Consider the following 22,203-nt stretch of genomic DNA (forward strand, 5'->3'; position numbering starts at 1 on the left):
GGAGTTATTTGGGGATGGTCTCTCGGACCTAGTTTCCACAGCAACTGCTGGGAAGTCAGCATTTTTACCCCATGTTCCCTCACAGCCTAAAAAGGCGCCGTTTTATCAGGTACAGTCCTTTCGGACTCAGAAAAACAGGCGTGGAAAAGGCGGGTCCTTTCTGTCCAGAGGCAGAGGTAGGGGAAAAAGGCTGCAACAAACAGCAGGTTCCCAGGAGCAAAAGTCCTCCCCCGCTTCTTCCAAGTCCGCCGCATGACGGTGGGGCTCCACAGGCGGAGCCAGGTACGGTGGGGAGCCGCCTCAAAAATTTCAGCGATCATTGGGCTCGCTCACAGGTGAATCCCTGGATCCTGCAAATAGTATCTCAAGGGTACAAACTGGAATTCGAGGCGTCTCCACCCCACCGGTTCCTAAAATCTGCCTTGCCGGTTACTCCTTCAGACAGGGAGGCTGTGCTAGCGGCAATTCACAAGCTGTATTCCCAGCAGGTGATAATCAAGGTGCCCCTACTTCAACAAGGACGGGGTTACTATTCCACACTGTTTGTGGTACCGAAACCGGACGGTTCGGTGAGACCCATTTTAAATTTGAAATCCTTGAACACATACATAAAAAAATTCAAGTTCAAGATGGAATCGCTCAGGGCGGTTATTGCAAGCCTGGACGAGGGGACATGGACATGGTATCCCTGGACATCAAGGATGCTTACCTGCATGTCCCCATTTACTATCCTCACCAGGAGTACCTCAGATTTGTGGTACAGGATTGCCATTACCAATTCCAGACGCTGCCGTTTGGACTCTCCACGGCACCGAGGGTGTTTACCAAGGTAATGGCGGAAATGATGATACTCCTTCGAAGAAAGGGAGTTTTAATTATCCCCTACTTGGATGATCTCCTAATAAAGGCGAGGTCCAAGGAGCAGTTATTGGTGGGAGTAGCACTATCTCAGGAGGTGCTACACCAGCACGGTTGGATTCTGAATATTCCAAAATCACAGCTGGTTCCGACGACACGTCTACTGTTCCTGGGTATGATTCTGGATACAGTCCAGAAAAAAGTGTTTCTCCCGGAGGAGAAAGCCAAGGAGCTGTCATCTCTAGTCAGAGACCTCCTGAAACCAAAACAGGTATCGGTGCATCACTGCACGCGGGTCCTGGGAAAGATGGTGGCTTCTTACGAAGCAATTCCTTTCGGCAGGTTCCATGCCAGAATCTTTCAGTGGGACCTGTTGGACCAATGGTCCGGATGGCATCTTCAGATACATCGCCTAATAACCCTGTCTCCAAGAACCAGGGTGTCTCTGCTGTGGTGGCTGCAGAGTGCTCATCTACTAGAGGGCCGCAGATTCGGCATACAGGACTGGGTCCTGGTGACCACGGATGCCAGCCTTCGAGGCTGGGGGGCAGTCACACAGGGAAGAAACTTCCAAGGACTATGGTTGAGTCAGGAGACTTCCCTACACATAAATATTCTGGAACTAAGGGCCATTTACAATGCCCTGAGTCAGGCAAAATCCCTGCTTCTACACCAGCCGGTACTGATCCAGTCAGACAACATCACGGCAGTCGCCCATGTAAATCGACAGGGCGGCACAAGAAGCAGGATGGCAATGGCAGAAGCCACAAGGATTCTCCGATGGGCGGAAAATCACGTACTAGCACTGTCAGCAGTGTTCATTCCGGGAGTGGACAACTGGGAAGCAGACTTTCTCAGCAGGCACGACCTCCACCCGGGAGAGTGGGGACTTCATCCAGAAGTCTTCACCCTGATTGTAAATCGATGGGAACGGCCACAGGTGGACATGATGGCGTCCCGCCTAAACAAAACACTAGAGAGATATTGCGCCAGGTCAAGGGACCCTCAGGCGATAGCTGTGGACGCTCTAGTGACACCGTGGGTGTACCAGTCAGTTTGTGTTCCCTCCTCTGCCTCTCATACCAAGGGTACTGAGAATAATAAGAAAACGAGGAGTAAGAACAATACTCGTGGTTCCGGATTGGCCAAGACGAGCGTGGTACCCGGAACGTCAAGAGATGATCTCAGAGGACCCATGGCCTCTGCCGCTCAGACAGGACCTGCTGCAGCAGGGGCCCTGTCTGTTCCAAGACTTACCGCGGCTGCGTTTGACGGCATGGCGGTTGAACGCCGGATCCTGAAGGAAAAGGGCATTCCGGAGGAAGTCATTCCTACGCTGATTAAAGCCAGGAGAGATGTAACTGCAAAGCATTATCACCGCATATGGCGGAAATATGTTGCTTGGTGTGAGGCCAAAAAGGCCCCAACAGAGGAATTTCAACTAGGTCGATTTCTGCATTTCCTACAAGCAGGAGTGACTATGGGCCTGAAATTAGGCTCCATTAAGGTACAGATCTCGGCTCTGTCGATTTTCTTCCAGAAAGAACTAGCTTCACTACCTGAAGTTCAGACGTTTGTGAAAGGAGTGCTGCATATTCAGCCCCCGTTTGTGCCTCCAGTGGCACCTTATGATCTCAACGTGGTGTTGAGTTTCTTAAAATCACATTGGTTTGAGCCACTTAAAACCGTGGATCTAAAATATCTCACGTGGAAAGTGGTCATGTTATTGGCCTTGGATTCAGCCAGGCGTGTGTCAGAATTGGCAGCTTTGTCATGTAAAAGCCCTTATCTGATTTTCCATATGGATAGGGCGGAATTGAGGACTCGTCCTCAGTTTCTCCCAAAGGTGGTATCAGCTTTTCACTTGAACCAACCTATTGTGGTGCCTGCGGCTACTAGGGACTTGGTGGATTCCAAGTTACTGGACGTAGTCAGGGCCTTGAAAATTTATGTTTCCAGGACGGCTAGAGTCAGGAAAACTGACTCTCTATTTATCCTGTATGCACCCAACAAACTGGGTGCTCCTGCTTCTAAGCAGACTATTGCTCGCTGGATTTGTAGCACAATTCAGCTGGCGCATTCTGCGGCTGGACTGCCGCATCCTAAATCAGTAAAAGCCCATTCCACAAGGAAGGTGGGCTCATCTTGGGCGGCTGCCCGAGGGGTCTCGGCTTTACAACTTTGCCGAGCTGCTACTTGGTCAGGGGCAAACACGTTTGCAAAATTCTACAAATTTGATACCCTGGCTGAGGAGGACCTGGAGTTCTCTCATTCGGTGCTGCAGAGTCATCCGCACTCTCCCGCCCGTTTGGGAGTTTGGTATAATCCCCATGGTCCTTTCGGAGTTCCCAGCATCCACTAGGACGTCAGAGAAAATAAGAATTTACTCACCGGTAATTCTATTTCTCGTAGTCCGTAGTGGATGCTGGGCACCCATCCCAAGTGCGGATTGTCTGCAATACTTGTATATAGTTATTGCTTAACTAAAGGGTTATTGTTTGGAGCCATCCGTTGAGAGGCTCAGTTGTTGTTCATACTGTTAACTGGGTATAGTATCACGAGTTGTACGGTGTGATTGGTGTGGCTGGTATGAGTCTTACCCGGGATTCCAAATCCTTTCCTTATTGTGTCAGCTCTTCCGGGCACAGTTTCCCTAACTGAGGTCTGGAGGAGGGGCATAGAGGGAGGAGCCAGTGCACACCAGGTAGTCCTAATTCTTTCTTAGAGTGCCCAGTCTCCTTCGGAGGTTTTATGCTGCCCAGGATGCCCCCCCTGCGCCCTGCACCCTGCAGTGCCGTTTTCCATGTGGGAGCATATCGCGCAGTTCCGCCGCTGCGCGGTACCTCAACTAGCCGTCTTCTGCCGTCACTGAAGTCTTCTGATCTTCCTATACTCACCCGGCTTCTGGCTCTGTGAGGATGGTGACGGTGTGTCTCCGGGAACAAGCAGCTAGGCGCACCAAGTAATCGAACCCTGTGGAGCTAATGGTGTCCAGTAGCCTAAGAAGCAAAGCCTTTGAACTCAGAGAAGTAGTTCTGCTTCTCTCCCCTCAGTACCACAATGCAGGGAGCCTGTTGCCAGCAGTTCTCCCTGAAAAAAATAAACCTAACATAGTCTTTTCCAAGAAACTCAGTAGAGCTCCTCAGTGTGTGACCAGTCTCTCTGGGCACAGAATCTAACTGGAGTCTGGAGGAGGGGCATAGAGGGAGGAGCCAGTTCACACCCCTTTTAAAGTGTTAAAGTGCCCATATCTTCTGCGGATCCTGTCTATAACCCCATGGTGTGGCTGGTAGGAGTCTTACCCGGGATTCAAAATCCTTCCTTATTATGTCAGCTCGTCCGGGCACAGTGTCCTAACTGAGGCTTGGAGGAGGGTCATAGTGGGAGGAGCCAGTGCACACCAGGTGACCTAAAAGCTTTCTTTAGTTGTGCCCAGTCTCCTGCGGAGCCGCTATTCCCCATGGTCCTTTCGGAGTTCCCAGCATCCACTACGGACTACGAGAAATAGATTTACCGGTGAGTAAAATCTTATTTTCTGCCAGGAGAGTATTGTGGACTCGGCAGTGGACAGGTGATACAGATTCTAAAAGGCACATGGAAGTTTTGCCTTACAAAGGTGAGGAGTTGTTTGGGGATGGTCTCTCGGACCTAGTTTCCACAGCAACAGCTGGGAAGTCAACATTTTTACCCCATGTTCCCTCACAGCCAAAGAAAGCACCGTATTATCAGGTACAGTCCTTTCGGCCCCAGAAAGGCAAGCGGGTTAGAGGCGCGTCCTTTCTGCCCAGAGGCAGAGGTAGAGGGAAAAAGCTGCAACATACAGCCAGTTCCCAGGAACAAAAGTCCTCCCCCGCTTCCTCTAAGTCCACCGCATGACGCTGGGGCTCCACAGGCGGAGCCAGGTGCGGTGGGGGCCCGTCTCAGGAACTTCAGCGACCAGTGGGCTCGCTCACGGGTGGATCCCTGGATTCTACAAGTGGTATCTCAGGGGTACAAGCTGGAATTCGAGACGTCTCCCCCTCGCCGTTTCCTCAAATCTGCCTTGCCAACAGCTCCCCCAGACAGGGAGGCAGTGCTGGAGGCGATTCACAAGCTGTATTCTCAGCAGGTGATAATCAAGGTACCCCTCCTTCAACAAGGACGGGGTTACTATTCCACAATATTTGTGGTACCGAAACCGGACGGTTCGGGGAGACCCATTTTAAATTTGAAATCCTTGAATACTTATATAAGAAGGTTCAAGTTCAAGATGGAGTCACTCAGAGCAGTGATTGCAAACCTGGAAGAAGGGGACTATATGGTCTCTCTGGACATCAAAGATGCTTACCTACATGTCCCAATTTACCCTTCTCCAAGGGTACCTCAGGTTTGTGGTACAGAACTGTCACTTTCAGTTTCAGACGCTGCCGTTTGGATTGTCCACGGCACCACGGGTCTTTACCAAGGTAATGGCCGAAATGATGATACTCCTTCGAAAGAAGGGAATTTTAGTTATCCCTTACTTGGACGATCTCCTGATAAGGGCAAGATCCAGGGAACAGTTGGAAGTCGGGGTAGCACTATCTCAGATAGTGCTGCGGTAGCACGGTTGGATCCTCAATATTCCAAAATCGCAGCTGATCCTGACGACACGCCTTCTATTCCTCCAGAAAAAGGTGTTTTCTACCGGAGGAGAAAGCCAGGGAGTTATCCGAACTAGTCAGAAACCTCCTAAAACCAGGCCAAGTGTCAGTGCATCAGTGCACAAGGGTCCTGGGAAAAATGGTGGCTTCCTACGAAGCAATTCCACTCGGCAGATTCCACGCAAGAACTTTCCAGTGGGACCTGCTGGACAAATGGTCCGGATCGCATCTTCAGATGCATCAGCGGATAACCCTGTCACCAAAGACAAGGGTGTCTCTCCTGTGGTGGTTGCAGAGTGCTCATCTTCTAGAGGGCCGCAGATTCGGCATTCAGGACTGGGTCCTGGTGACCACGGATGCCAGCCTGCGAGGCTGGAGAGCAGTCACACAGGGAAGAAATTTCCAGGGCTTGTGGTCAAGCCTGGAGTCATCACTTCACATAAATATTTTGGAGCTAAGGGCCATTTACAATGCCCTAAGCCAAGCAAGACCTCTGCTTCAAGGTCAGCCGGTGCTGATCCAGTCGGACAACATCACGGCAGTCGCCCACGTAAACAGACAGGGCGGCACAAGAAGCAGGAGGGCAATGGCAGAAGCTGCAAGGATTTTTCGCTGGGCGGAAAATCATGTGATAGCACTGTCAGCAGTGTTTATTCCGGGAGTGGACAACTGGGAAGCAGACTTCCTCAGCAGGCACGACCTCCACCCGGGAGAGTGGGGACTTCACCCAGAAGTCTTCCACATGATTATAAACCATTGGGAAAAAACAAAGGTGGACATGATGGCGTCCCGCCTAAACAAAAAAATTGGACAGGTATTGCGCCAGGTCAAGGGACCCTCAGGCAATAGCTGTGGACGCTCTGGTAACACCGTGGGTGTACCAGTCAGTGTATGTGTTCCCTCCTCTTCCTCTCATACCAAAAGTACTGAGAATTATAAGACGGAGGGGAGTAAGAACTATACTTGTGGCTCCGGATTGGCCAAGAAGGACTTGGTACCCGGAACTTCAAGAGATGCTCACGGAGGACCCGTGGCCTCTACCTCTAAGAAGGGACCTGCTCCAGCAAGGACCCTGTCTATTCCAAGACTTACCGTGGCTGCGTTTGACGGCAGGGCGGTTGAACGCCGGATCCTGAAGGAAAAAGGCATTCCGGATGAAGTCATCCCTATCCTGATCAAGCCAGGAAGGATGTAACCGCAAAGCATTATCACCGCATTTGGCGAACATATGTTGCGGGGTGCGAGGCCAGTAAGGCCCCGATGGAGGAATTTTCAACTAGGTCGATTCCTGCATTTCCTGTAAACAGGAGTGTCTATGGGCCTAAAATTGGGGTCCATTAAGGTTCAAATTTCGGCCCGGTCAATTTTCTTCCAGAAAGAACTAGCTTCAGTTCCTGAAGTTCAGACGTTTGTAAAAGGGGTACTGCATATACAGCCTCCTTTTGTGCCTCCAGTGGCACCTTGGGATCTCAATGTAGTTTTGGGGTTCCTAAAGTCACATTGGTTTGAACCACTTGAATCTGTGGAGTTAAAATATCTCACATGGAAAGTGGTCATGTTGTTGGCCCTGGCATCGGCCAGGCGCTTGTCAGAATTGGCGGGCTTTATCCTGTAAAAGCCCTTATCTGATCTTCCATTCAGACAGGGCGAAATTGAGGACTCGTCCTCAATTTCTCCCTAAGGTGGTTTAAGCGTTTCACTTGAACCAGCCTATTGTGGTACCTGCGGCTACTAGGGACTTGGAGGACTCCAAGTTGCTGGACGTAGTCAGGGCCCTGAAAATATATGTTTCCAGGACGGCTGGAGTCAGAAAATCTGACTCGCTGTTTATCCTGTATGCACCCAACAAGCTGGGTGCTCCTGCTTCTAAGCAGACTATTGCTCGTTGGATTTGTAGTACAATTCAGCTTGCACATTCTGTGGCAGGCCTGCCACAGCCAAAATCTGTAAAAGCCCATTCCACAAGGAAGGTGGGCTCATCTTGGGCGGCTGCCCGAGGGGTCTCGGCTTTACAACTTTGCCGAGCAGCTACTTGGTCAGGGGCAAACACGTTTGCTAAATTCTACAAATTTGATACCCTGGCTGAGGAGGACCTGGAGTTCTCTCATTCGGTGCTGCAGAGTCATCCGCACTCTCCCGCCCGTTTGGGAGCTTTGGTATAATCCCCATGGTCCTTACGGAGTTCCCAGCATCCACTAGGACGTCAGAGAAAATAAGAATTTACTTACCGATAATTCTATTTCTCGTAGTCCGTAGTGGATGCTGGGCGCCCATCCCAAGTGCGGATTGTCTGCAATAATTGTACATAGTTATTGTTACAAAAAATCGGGTTATTATTGTTGTGAGCCATCTTTTCAGAGGCTCCTCTGTTATCATGCTGTTAACTGGGTTCAGATCACAGGTTGTACGGTGTGATTGGTGTGGCTGGTATGAGTCTTACCCGGGATTCAAAATCCTTCCTTATTGTGTACGCTCGTCCGGGCACAGTATCCTAACTGAGGCTTGGAGGAGGGTCATAGGGGGAGGAGCCAGTGCACACCAGGTAGTCCTAAAGCTTTTACTTTTGTGCCCAGTCTCCTGCGGAGCCGCTATTCCCCATGGTCCTTACGGAGTGCCCAGCATCCACTACGGACTACGAGAAATAGAATTATCGGTAAGTAAATTCTTATTTTCTTGAATGATCTTTCTAAAAAGCGTCTTATAGTTATCTTAGAGTCACTCCAACAACTCCCTGCCGGGTCGCGACAACGCTTGCCCACAAGTACAGTGCTATTTCGGCGGGCGTCTGTGTCTGATGTACTAGCAGACGTTACCAGACTGTGTGCGGAGCACGGGGAGAAGGTAAGGCATCGGTTCCGCTTAGAGGGGTAAGGCTGACACAGTCGCACTGTTTTGGGAGGAGACTACCAAATAGTCACGGATGCGGCTGTCACCTAGGGTGCACCAGCACTAGGCCTTAGGGATCATAGGCTCCAGGGGTAGTATGAGGCCGTGATCCCTAGGGTTGATTTCAGCAGTGGGGAGTCAGACGCTCCCCTGGTCTCCCCTCCCCTGGTTCATGACCAGTTTCCTCTGAGTCTCCCGCCATGAACGGAGTTTCTGCTTCCGTCTGAGACGCTGTGTATCTAAGGGGACCCAGTCGCAACATAGGCGGATGTGTGACTGGTGCGTCAGTAGTCACTTAGACGTCTGTGTTCACGGAGCGGTTGTGTATACGATTAGTGTCTGGATCCACTCAGCGAATCGCTAATGTATTGACCGGTCATGGAAGCGGGGTGAGTCTCCCTGTATCCCACTATACTGAGCACGGGTAATACAGCACTAAGGGGGTCATTTATACCTGATTGCTCGCTACCTATTTTTCTCTAACGTCCTAGTGGATGCTGGGGACTCCGTAAGGACCATGGGGAATAGACGGGCTCCGCAGGAGACTGGGCACTCCAAAGAAAGATTTAATACTATCTGGTGTGCACTGGCTCCTCCCTCTATGCACCTCCTCCAGACCCCAGTTAGAATCTGTGCCCGGCCAGAGCTGGGTGCCTTTAGTGGGCTCTCCTGAGCTTACTAAGAAAGAAAGTATTTTAGTTAGGTTTTTTATTTTCAGAGAGCTTCTGCTGGCAACAGACTCTCTGCTACGTGGGAATGAGGGGAGAGAAGCAAACCTACTAAATGCGGCTAGGTTGCGCTTCTTAGGCTACTGGACACCATTAGCTCCAGAGGGTTCGAACACATGATCTTAACCTTGGTCATCCGTTCCCGGAGCCGCGCCGCCGTCCCCCTCGCAGAGCCAGAAGTACAGAAGCATGAAGACATCGAAATCGGAGGCAGAAGACTCCTGTCTTCACTTAAGGTAGCGCACTGCAGCTGTGCGCCATTGCTCCCGCAGCACACCCACACACTCCGGTCACTGTAGGGTGCAGGGCGCAGGGGGGGCGCCCTGGGCAGCAATTAAGATACTTGATGGCAAAAATATGCATATATACAGTCAGGCACTGTATATATGTACGAGCCCCCGCCATTTTTACACATAAGAAGCGGGACAGAAGCCCGCCGCTGAGGGGGCGGGGCCTTCTTCCTTTGCACACCAGCGCCATTTTCTCTTCACAGCTCCGCTGCAAGGACGCTCCCCAGGCTCTCCCCTGCAGTATACAGGTGCAATAGAGGGTAAAAAAGAGAGGGGCGGCACATAAATTTAGGCGCAGAGGTATATAAAACAGCAGCTACTGGGTAGACACTAAGGTACAGTGTAATCCCTGGGTTATATAGCGCTGGGGTGTGTGCTGGCATACTCTCTCTCTGTCTCCCCAAAAGCCTTTGTGGGGTCCTGTCCTCAGTCAGAGCGTTCCCTGTGTGTGTGCGGTGTGTCGGTACGCCTGTGTCGACATGTTTGATGAGGAAGGATACGTGGCGGCAGAACAAGTGCAGATAAATGTGGCGTCGCCGCCGACGGTGCCGACACCTGACTGGATGGATATGTGGGAGGTGTTAAATTATAATGTAAGCTCATTGCATAACAGATTGGATAAAGCTGTAGCCTTGGGGCAGTCAGGGTTTCAACCCATGCCTGATCCTACAGCGCAGAGGCCGTCAGGGTCTCAAAAGCGCCCACTATCCCAGATAGTTGACACAGATGTCGACACGGAATCTGACTCCAGTGTCGATGACGATGATGCAAAGTTGCAGCCTAAAATGACCTAAAGCCATCCGCTACATGATTGTAGCAATGAAGGATGTATTACACATTTCTGAGGAAAATCCTGTCCCTGACAAGAGGATTTATATGTATGGGGAGAAAAAGCAAGAAGTGACTTCTTCCCCCGTCACATGAATTGAATGAATTATGTGAAAAAGCGTGGGATTCCTCTGATAGGAAGGTGATAATTTCCAAGAGATTACTTATGGCATATCCTTTCCCGCCAACGGACAGGTTACGCTGGGAATCCTCCCCTAGGGTAGACAAGGCGTTGACACGCTTGTCTAAGAAGGTGGCCCTGCCGTCTCAGGATACGGCCGCCCTAAAGGATCCTGCGGATAGAAAGCAGGAAGCTATCCTGAAGTCTGTTTATACACATTCTGGTACACTGCTGAGGCCAGCAATTGCTTCGGCCTGGATGTATAGTGCGGTAGCAGCATGGACGAGGAGATAGATACCCTGGACAGGGACACTGTTCTACTGACCCTGGCACATATCAAGGACGCGGTCCTATATATGCGGGATGCCCAGAGGGACATTTGCCTGCTAGGCTCTAGAGTAAACGCAATGTCCATTTCTGCCAGAAGGGTCTTATGGACTCGGCAATGGACGGGATACCGACTCTAAAAAACACATGGAGGTTTTACCTTATAAGGGTGAGGAATTGTTTGGGGACGGTCTCTCAGACCTAGTTTCCACAGCTACGGCTGGGAAGTCAAATTTCTTGCCTTATGTCCCTCCACAGCCTAAGAAAGCACCGTATTACCAAATGCAGTCCTTTCGTTCTCAGAAGAGCAAGAAAGTCAGAGGGTGCATCCTTTCTTGCCAGAGGCAGGGATAAAGGAAAAAGGCTGCACCATGCAGCTAGTTCCCAGGAACAAAAGTCCTCCCCGGCTTCCACTAAATCCACAGGCGGAGCCAGGAGCCGTGGGGGCGCGTCTCCGACATTTCAGCCACCAGTGGGTTCGCTCACAGGTAGATCCTTGGGCTATACAAATTGTGTCTCAGGGATACAAGCTGGAATTCGAGGTGACGCCCCCCTCACCGTTACCTAAAATTGGCCTTGCCAGCTTCCCCCATGGAAAGGGAGGTAGTGTTGGCGGCAATTCACAAACTTTTTCTCCAGCAGGTGGTGGTAGAGGTTCCTCCCCTTCAACAGGGAAGGGGCTACTATTCCACTATGTTTGTGGTACCGAAACCGGACGGTTCGGTCAGACCCATTTTGAATTTAAAATCCCTGAACTTTTATCTGAAGAAATTCAGGTCCAAAATGGAATCGCTCAGAGCGGTCATTGCAAGCCTGGAAGAGGGGGATTTTATGGTGTCTCTGGACATCAAGGATGCTTACTTGCATGTCCCCATTTATCCGCCTCATCAGGAGTACCTCAGGTTTGTGGTACAGGACTGTCGTTACCAATTCCAGACGTTGCCGTTTGGCCTGTCCACGGCACCGAGAATATTTACCAAGGTGATGGCGGGAATGATGGTGCTCCTTCGGAAGCAAGGGGTTACAATTATCCCATACTTGGACGATCTCCTCATAAAGGCGAGGTCCAGGGAGCAGTTGCTGATCAGCGTAGCACACTCTCAGGAAGTGTTGCGTCAGCACGGCTGGATTCTGAATATTCCAAAGTCGCAGCTGATTCCTACGACGCGTCTGCCCTTCCTGGGCATGATTCTGGACACAGACCAGAAGGTGTTTCTCCCGGAGGAGAAGGCTCAGGCTCGTGACTCTGGTCAGAGACCTCCTTAAACCAAAACAGGGAAGGGGCTACTATTCCACTATGTTTGTGGTACCGAAACCGGACGGTTCGGTCAGACCTATTTTGAATTTAAAATCCCTGAACTTTTATCTGAAGAAATTCAGGTCCAAAATGGAATCGCTCAGAGCGGTCATTGCAAGCCTGGAAGAGGGGGATTTTATGGTGTCTCTGGACATCAAGGATGCTTACTTGCATGTCCCCATTTATCCGCCTCATCAGGAGTACCTCAGGTTTGTGGTACAGGACTGTCATTACCAATTCCAGACGTTGCCGTTTGGCCTGTCCACGGCACCGAGAATATTTACCAAGGTGATGGCGGGAATGATGGTGCTCCTTCGGAAGCAAGGGGTTACAATTATCCCATACTTGGACGATCTCATAAAGGCGAAGTCCAGGGAGCAGTTGCTGATCAGCGTAGCACACTCTCAGGAAGTGTTGCGTCAGCACGGCTGGATTCTGAATATTCCAAAGTCGCAGCTGATTCCTACGACGCGTCTGCCCTTCCTGGGCATGATTCTGGACACAGACCAGAAGGTGTTTCTCCCGGAGGAGAAGGCTCAGGAGCTCGTGACTCTGGTCAGAGACCTCCTTAAACCAAAACCAGTGTCTGTGCATCACTGCACGCGAGTCCTGGGAAAGATGGTGGCGTCATATGAAGCCATTCCCTTCGGCAGGTTCCATGCGAGGATCTTTCAGTGGGATCTGCTGGACAAGTGGACTCGTCCGCAGTTTCTGCCAAAGGTGGTTTCATCTTTTCAATTGAACCAACCTATTGTGGTGCCTGCGGCTACTCGTGACTTGGAGGATTCCAAGTTGCTTGACGTAGTCAGGGCTTTGAAGGTTTATGTAACCAGAACGGCGGTAGTCAGGAAGACTGACTCGCTGTTTATCCTGTATGCGCCCAACAAGCTGGGTGCTCCTGCTTCAAAGCAAACTATTGCTCGCTGGATCTGTAACACGATTCAGCAGGCTTATTCTGCGGCGGGATTGCCGCATCCAAAATCAGTGAAAGCCCATTCCACAAGGAAGGTGGGCTCTTCTTGGGCGGCTGCCCGAGGGGTCTCGGCATTACAGCTTTGCCGAGCTGCTACTTGGTCGGGTTCAAACACCTTTGCAAAATTCTACAAGTTTGATACCCTGGCTGAGGAGGACCTTGTGTTTGCCCATTCGGTGCTGCAGAGTCATCCGCACTCTCCCGCCCGTTTGGGAGCTTTGGTATAATCCCCATGGTCCTTACGGAGTCCCCAGCATCCACTAGGACGTTAGAGAAAATAAGAATTTACTCACCGGTAATTCTATTTCTCGTAGTCCGTAGTGGATGCTGGGCGCCCGTCCCAAGTGCGGACTTTCTGCAATAAGTGTATATTGTTATTGCTTAATAAAGGGTTATGGTTATGTGGCATCCGTTGAGTGATGCTCAGTTGTTATTCATACTGTTAAATGGGTAAGTTTATCACGAGTTATACGGTGTGATTGGTGTGGCTGGTATGAGTCTTACCCTGGATTCCCAAAATCCTTTCCTTGTAATGTCAGCTCTTCCGGGCACAGTTTCCCTAACTGAGGTCTGGAGGAGGGGCATAGAGGGAGGAGCCAGTGCACACCAGTAGTACTAATTCTTTCTTTGGAGTGCCCAGTCTCCTGCGGAGTTAGTCTATTCCCCATGGTCCTTACGGAGTCCACAGCATCCACTACGGACTACGAGAAATGTGTGTGATCGCATGTGCAGCCGAGCACTACAAAAAAGTTTTGTGCAGTTTCTGAGTAGCTCAGAACTTACTCAGCCACTGCGATCACTTTAGCCTGTTCTGGCCCAGAATTGATGTCAGACACCCGCCCTGCAAACGCTTGAACACACCTGCATTTTTCCTACCACTCCCAGAAAAAGGTCAGTTGACACCCATAAACGCCTTCTTCCTGTCAATCTCCTTGCCATCGTCTGTGCGAATGGATTATTCGTACAATCCATCGCCCAGCAACGATCCACTTTGTACCCGTACGACGTGACTGCGCATTGCGGTGCATGCGCAGTTCTGACCTGATCGCAGCGCAGCGAAAAATCCTAGCATGCGATCAGGTCTGAATGACCCCCTAAGTCTCTATCTACCTTTTGAGTATGAATAGTTGGATAAGTGCCTATTGCATAGGAGTCTGATAATTATTACTGTTTCTGAAGCTGGGTACACTGGGCTCCACAAGAATAGACATTGGGGTGTAGAGTAGGATCTTGATCCGAAGCACCAACAGGCTCAAAAGCTTTGACCTTCTTCCCAAGATGCATAGCGCCGCCTCCTATATCACCCCGCCTCCGTGCACAGGAGCTCAGTTTGCAGTACGGACGGTGTAATGGTTAGCATTACTGCCTCACAGCACTGAGGTCATGGGTTCAATTCCCACCATGGCTCTAACTGTGTGGAGTTTGTATATTCTCCCCGTACTTGCGTTGGTTTCCTCCGGGTACTCCGGTTTCCTCCCACAATCCAAAAATATACTGGTAGGTTAATTGGCTCCCAACAAAATTAACCCTAGTGTGAATCTGTGTGTGTACATGTGATAGGGAATATAGAGTGTAAGCTCCACTGGGGCAGGGACTGATGTGAATGGGCAAATATTCTCTGTAAAGCGCTGCGGAATATGTGTGCGCTATATAAATAACTGGTAATAATAATAATAATAGTTGGTGCTTGCAGTGCAAGCATGTAACAGGAAGAGCTGCTCAGAGCAGCTCTAGTAACAGCTTTTTTTGAGGAAAAAAAGAAGACTACAAGGGCTGCAGCAGAGGCACAGATTGTGCTGGATGTCAGTAGACCTTGCCTGCTGCAACTCCATCTCTCCCCCAGCGGCGCTGTACACTCCCGTGCCCTGGTTGCCGGGTACCAACAGCAGGAGGCTCCGGTTTTCTTCCAAGTTAGTCACACACGGCTGGGGCTCTCCGGGATCGCATGGCCACGCTTCGGAAGGTGGTAAGTGGATCCCGCTTGCGGGACCTGGTCTTTATCGCGATCCGGTGCGGTCAGTGGGAGGCGGGCCCCGCGCGCTGGCGGTGGACACTGTGGCAGTACAGGCAATCCCACTAGATCACCAGGGCATGGGACAGGTCAGGTTTTCTCTATAAACCGTTTTATTAGAGCCCGCAGTACCCGGTAGTTTTGCCAGCAGGAGGATAGAGCTTGGACCTGAAGCCCCTCCCCCAGCCCCAGGGCGCCATTTTCTGCAAATGTTCCCACCCTGGAGCTTGCAGATCTGTCTCTTCCTCACTCCCTGGCAGTGTCTGCGGCACCATTATCCCTCAGCTCACTGTTCCTGGGAATGCTTGGGCAAATCCTATGTAAAGCCGCCTGGTTGTCAGTGCTGTGACTTTACAAGACACTTAAGTATTCTACCTGCCTTTTATCAGTAAGTGTTAGTTAAGAAAGAGTGCACTTAGTCAGGGTTTCCTAGTACAATTACCCTGTGATATACATCCAGTTCTTACTGTGTACTGTTATATCTATTGTTATATAGCTGTGTAAGCTAGTCCAGTGCAGTATTATTGTTAGTAATAACCTCTGCATTGTACAGACTGTGACTATTTGTGTGTGCATTTGATAGCTGAGTGGTGTCCATTTCGTGTCTTTCACTCAACCTGCTATCCCTATATTCTAAAACATGAGGGGGCTTGGTGCGTCCGGTTTTATCTAATATAGGATTTTCACAAAGATATACTGTATTACGTATTTTTCTCTGTGATTTAGTCACCATATCTCTCCTTTATCTCTGCTAGTGCTGACTACACTGCGCAGGGGTTTGGGCTAGAGGTATTGTGCTGCTGACAAATTGTACTATGTACCTGATACTGCAAGTTATATCATGTCTACTTCTGGGGGCTCCTTGCCCCCCAGTGGGACTGTGGCAACGGGGGCAAATAATGACCCACCGTGGGCCTATTTTTCCACGCTTCTGCATACGCTAGTTCATAAACGAACACCCCCTATGGAACCCCCAATGCTGGTGCAACCGTTTGTGCTCCCTGCAGCTAACCCGCAGTGGGCGGACGATTTATCTGCTCAAATAAAGAAGTTGAACCAGTCCCTGACTACTAAAATGTCTGACCGTCGCTCGGCTACGTCCAAGTGGTCCTCTAAGCGAGCGCTCGTCTCCTCACAATCCACTGCTGTCACTGACACTTCGTCGGATGAAGACTGCACTTACACTGACCCCACAGGTTCTGACTCAGATACGGCTGATGGGGAGGGTGGTTCACATGTGGATGTTCCTGATCTTTTGAAGGCTATTCCGTTAATTTTACAGATTACGGATGATCCCGAGCCATACGTTCCTCCTAAGAAACCAGATAGGTTCAAGCGTCAGAAGGTGATTAAACAAGTTTTACCTCACTCTGACCACCTAATTGATATACGTCAGTAACCCTGGGAAAACCCGGGTACGAAGTTTGTGCCTCAAAAGAAGATGCTGGCTCGCTATCCCCTCGTGCCGGAGCTGTCTAAGAATTGGGAAACGCCTCCTCCAGTGAACTCGCCTGTGGCTAGGATGGTGGTTTCCTCAGCTGTACCGGTCACCACCGTCACGTTTCTAAAAGAGCCTACGGATAAACGTGTGGAGGGTTGTCTGAAAGCGATTTACACCCTCACGGGTGCTGCACAAAGGCCCACTATTGCAGATACTTGTGCTGCAGAGGCCATTGAAGCATGGGCCTTGGAGTTAGATGCTGAAATCTCCTCTGACCATGCTAGACAGTGCTTGTCTTATATTGTCACAGCTTCTCGTTATATTAAAGAGGCGGCTTCTGATATTGGTATCCTGGCAGCCAAGGCCTCTACTACGTCAGTCCTGTCTCGCCGGATATTGTGGCTGAGATCCTGGTCTGTGGATCTGGACTCGAGAAAAACCCTGGAGGTACTCCCTTTTAAGGGAGATATTCTGTTTGGGGAGGACTTATATAAGCTAGTGGCTGACTTGGCTACTGCTAAAACTGCCTGTCTGCCAAGTACTGCTCCTTCTGTGTCGAAGGCTAAAGGTACTTCCTTTCGCCCCTTTTGTCCTCCAGGTAAATCAAAAGGTCAGGCGTACGTCAAGCAGGCCCGCACTTCCAAACCTGGTAAGCCTAAGCCCAAAAGAGCCTGGGCGGCCCGTCAGCCAGCTTCCAAGACAGATAAGCCTGCCGTATGATGGGGCGAGCCTACCTCTAGGGGATCCCAGGGTGGAGGACCAGCTTCTAGGGTATACCCAGGAATGGTTGAAGACCACTTCAGATGCCTGGGTACGGGAAGTCGTCACTCGAGGTTACGCCATAGCCTTCAAAAAACGACCCCCTCATCGATTTTGCCAGACAGATGTCCCGTTGGACAAGACAAAGGCAAACACTCTACATTCGGTGGTACAGACCCTCCTGGATACAGGAGTCGTAGTACAGGTGCCTCTTGCGCAGAGGGGCCGGGGGTACTATTCTCCACTGTTTCTAGTCCCGAAACCGAACGGGTCCTCCCGGCCCATTCTCAAACTCAAGGCTTTGAACAGATTTGTGAAGGGTTCCAATTTCCATATGGAAACCCTTCGCTCTGTAGTTCTGGCCTTGGAACCTGGGGACTTCATTGTCTCCCTGGATATACAGGATGCTTACCTGCATATTGCTATACCAGTGTTTCATCAGCAATACCTGAGATTTGCGATTGGCAACTGCCATTACCAGTTTCGGCGTTACATTTTGGTTTAACAATGGCTCCGCGAGTCTTTACAAAAGTCATGGTGGTGATGACGGTGGTACTCCGCCGTCAAGGGGTCAGGATACTGCCATATTTGGACGAATTGTTAATCCTGGCAAATTTCCCAGAACTTCTCCTACGTCATCTAGATGTGACGGTCCGGTTTCTGCAAGCCCACAGGTGGCACATCAACTGGAAGAAGTCATCCCTGCTCAGAGCATGGTGCATATGGGAGCACTATTGGACACTCGCAACCAGCGGTTGTTCCTGTCTCAGGAGAAAGTCCTGAATCTTCAGGACAGGATTCGTTGCTTCCTATCTCGTCCGCAAGTGTCGATACATTCGGCGATGCAGGTGCTGAGCCTCATGGTGTCAGCATTCGACATGGTGGCGTACGCTCAATTTCACTCTCGCCCTCTCCAGACTCTTATTCTAGCCAAATGGGACGGCCTGCATCACTGGATCGGGTCTCAAATGATCTCATTTACTCCGGAGGTCTGGTTGTCGCTGCTCTTGTGGCTCCGGGACCAACAACTGTGCAGAGGCCGTCAGTTTTGGATATTCGACTGGGTCCTGTTGACGACAGATGCCAGTCTAAGAGGTTGGGGCGCGGTGTTGGAGCAACACTCCCTTCAGGGGCGGTGGACCAAGGAGGAGTCCCTCCTCTCGATCAATGTTCTGGAGTTGCGGGCGGTCTTCAATGCCTTAAACCTAGCCCAGCATTTAATTCAGAACCGTCCTGTTCAGTACAGTCTGACAACGCCGCCATGGCTTACATAAATCATCAAGGACGGCACTAGAAGCCGTTTGGCAATGAAGGAAGTCTCACGGATTCTACATTGGGTGGAACGCCATCTACCGCCCATACCAGCAATATTCATTCCGGGGGTCCTGAATTGGCAAGCGGACTTTCTCAGTCGTCAGGACGTACACGCCGGAGAGTGGGGCCTCCATCCAGAAGTGTTTCAACTCCTAGTGGAAAAGTGGGGCCTTCCAGACGTAGATCTGATGGCGTCTCGACACAATCACAAGGTTTTGGTCTTCGGAGCAAGGACGAGGGATCCTCCAGCAGCATTCGTGGATGCGCTGGCGGTGCCGTGGAGGTTTTAGCTGCCGTACGTGGTACCTCCGGTGTCACTCCTGCCCACGGTAATTCGGAAGTTCAAGCAAGAAAGAGGAATTCTGCTTCTCATAGCTCCAGCTATGACGGCACTGGTTCTCAGACCTGCAGGGCCTATCGTCAGAGCGTCCAATTCTACTTCCACAATGCCCAGAACTCCTCGTTCAGGGCCCCTGTGTCTACCAGGACCTAGCCCGGCTGTCTTTGACGGCGTGGCTCTTGAAGCTTCCGTCTTGAGGGCTAAAGGGTTTTCTGAAGCGGTCATTCAAACTATGTTGCGGGCCCAGAAACCGGCTTCTGCTCGGCTTTACTATAGGGTCTGGCATTCTTACTTTGTTTGGTGCGCATCTAACGATTATGACGCTTCCAAGTTTAGTATAGCCAAGTTGTTGGCTTTTCTTCAGCAGGGCCTGGACTTAGGCCTGCGTCTGGCCTCCCTCAGGGTTCAAATATCTGCCTTGTCGGTGTGGTTTCAGAGAAAAATTGCGACCTTACCTGATGTGCATACCTTTACTCACAGGGTGTGTTGCTTATCCAACCTCCCTATGTCCTGCCTGTGGCTCCTTGGGACTTGTCGGTGGTTTTGGAGGCGTTACAAGAGTCTCCGTTTGAACCTCTTGGTTCAGCTGATCTTAAGTGGCTTTCCCTTAAGGTGGTGTTTCTGCTGGCTATTGCTTCAGCTAGAAGAGTGTCGGATTTGGGTGCCTTGTCTTGTAGTTCCCCATATCTGATATTTCACCGTGACCGGACCGGCGGTTCTTAGGACTCGTCCTGGTTATTTGCCTAAGGTGGTTTCTTCGTTCCACCTTAACCAGGAGATTGTGGTTCCGGCACTTGTTGCTCCTGATCTGTCTCCCAAAGAGTGGTCTTTGGATGTGGTACGGGCTCTCTGTATTTATGTGAAGAGAACTGCTTTTATTAGGAAATCTGATTTCTCTTTGTGCTGTTTGGATTTCACAAACGGGGCTGGCCTGCTCACAAGCAAACTTTGGCCAGATGGATTAGAATGGTGATTGCACATGCTTATGTGAGGGCTGGTCTGTCAACTTCTCACATTACGGCCCATTTTACTCGGTCTGTTGGACCGTCTTGGGTGGCCCGCCGTGGTGCAACCCTTGAACAATTGTGCAAGGCGGCTACGTGGTCCTCAGTGAACACGTTCATAAGGTTCTATGCCTTTGATACTGCTGCTTCCCAGGATGCTTCCTTTGGACGCCGGGTTCTTGTGCCCGCTACTGTGCGTCCCCTCCCATAAGGAACAGCTTTAGGACATCCCCTATGTCTTGCCTTGTGGAGCCCAGTGTACCCCGCAGCAGAAAACGAGTTTTATGGTAAGAACTTACCTTTGTTAAAACTTTCTGCGAGGTACACTGGGCTCCACAAGGCGCCTACCCTGACGCACTTGGCTTCTTTGCGTTGGTATGGCATTAGCCGCTGACACTTCTCCTGTCGTGAGAGTGTGGTGTATGTGGCTACTAACCGTTATAGAGGAGGCAGCGCTATGCATTCTGGGAACAGTCAATGCTTTTGAGCCTGTTGGTACCTCGGATCAAGATCCTACTCTACACCCCTATGTCTTTCCTTGTGGAGCCCAGTGTACCTCGCAGAAAGTTTTAACAAAGGTAAGTTCTTACCATAAAACTCGTTTTCTCGTAATCCGTAGAGGATGCTGGGCGCCCGCCCAGCGCTTAGTTTTCCTGCAACAGTTATCTAGTTCAGTACGACTTTGGTTATGTACTGCATTGTTACTTGGTAAGTAATGTTTCAGCAATTGCTGAGTTTTTCATGCTGGTTAGTTTTGATGTGCCTTGTATGTGTGAGCTTATATGAATCTCGCCACTATCTGTGTTAAATCCTTCTCTCGAAGATGTACGTCTCGGGCACAATTTCTAAACTGAGTCTGGTAGGAGGGGCATAGAGGGAGGAGCCAGCCCACACTCTCAAACTCTTAAAGTGCCAATGGCTCCTGGTGGACCAGTCTATACCCCATGGTACTAATGTGGACCCCAGCGTCCTCTACGCACTACGAGAAAAGGATTTATTGGTAGGTATCCAAAATCCTGTTGTCAAATTCTATTGGTTTGATACCCTGGCGTCTGAGGACACTTAATATGGTTGTTCAGTATTGCAGGGGTCTCCGCACACTCGCGCCCGTTAAGGGAAATCTTGGACGTCCCCATTGTATTAAGCATTCCCCAGTATCCCCTATGGAAGCAAGAGAAAATGGGATTTTGGTACCTACCGGTAAATCCTTTTCTCATAGTCCATAGGGGATATTGGGCGCCCACCTCTGTGCTTAGTAAATTTTCCTGCAACAGTTAAGTTCTTGTGTGACTGATTGGATCAGCTTTGCTATCCGTTTTTGGTTCAGCTTTTTACTGTCCCTTTTAATTCTTCTTGTTGTCCTTTGTCATGTTCTTTCTCATTGTTCTGTTTCTTCCTCCTCTCAAAGTATGTTCTGTCTCTTTCCGGCACAGTTTTTCTATACTGAGCTGTAGGAGGGGACATAGAAGGTAGGAGCCAGCACACAGTCAGTTGAAGATTTCTTAAAGTGCACTGGCTCCACCGGACCCATTTATAATCCATTGTATTAAGCATTCCCCAGTATCCCCTATGGACTCCGAGAAAAGGATGTACCGGTAGGTACCAAAATTCAATTTTCCCACCCGTGGGACACTGCGGTACGTAGGTGATGTTGGTCTGCTCCAGCAAGGCACCACCAGGAGGGCAAAGCATGGTGACTTGCTGAAACAGCCTAATGTGAAATAAATAAATATATATATATATATATATATATATATATATATATATATATATATATATATATATATATATATATATATATATATATATATATAATATATAAATATATATATATATATATATATATATATATATATATATATATATAGTGCTGAAGTGTTAATGTTAAATGTTTGCATTTATTTTTTAACCAGCTTTTGAGACAATAAAAATAAAAATGTGTTTGTGTTGCTGAACTTATCTCTGTGGTTCCTTTTCTTTAGGTGAAAAACCATATGAGTGTTACATTTGCCATGCTCGCTTTACACAAAGTGGGACTATGAAAATGCATATATTACAAAAGCACACTGAAAATGTGGCTAAATTTCACTGTCCTCATTGTGATACAGTTATTGCAAGAAAGAGTGATTTGGGTGAGTATTGTGGTTTTTATTTTTTCCTGCTTGTGAATTGTTGTAACCTCATGGTTTTCTGCAAATTTTTGAATCCCCTCTAATTATACTCTAATTATATATAGTATTGCTGTGTTGGCAGACTATACCATAAAAACAATCTGTTCATTTAGTTCCTGATAGGCCACCATGTACATATCTAATGCTGGCCATACACCTAAGATTCAGTTAACTTAGCTGGCTTGATTGAAAATCTGGTAATGTATGGAAACAAATAACCATAGATTTTGTTG

At 49.6% G+C, this 22,203-nt stretch overlaps 1 protein-coding gene across 2 annotated transcripts in view; it reads left to right on the top strand.

Annotated features, from left to right (window-relative positions):
• Positions 1-22,203, top strand: part of CTCF (CCCTC-binding factor) — a 336,867-nt gene that overhangs the window by 155,867 nt on the left and 158,797 nt on the right. For both annotated transcript variants that reach the window (XM_063945251.1, XM_063945250.1), the window contains exon 6: positions 21,782-21,931. In XM_063945251.1, the coding sequence (XP_063801321.1) occupies positions 21,782-21,931 (150 nt within the window). The remainder of the gene's footprint in view (positions 1-21,781; positions 21,932-22,203) is intronic.

The sequence above is a fragment of the Pseudophryne corroboree genome, chromosome 11 (genome assembly GCF_028390025.1).
Source record: "Pseudophryne corroboree isolate aPseCor3 chromosome 11, aPseCor3.hap2, whole genome shotgun sequence".
Classification (NCBI taxonomy): domain Eukaryota; kingdom Metazoa; phylum Chordata; class Amphibia; order Anura; family Myobatrachidae; genus Pseudophryne; species Pseudophryne corroboree.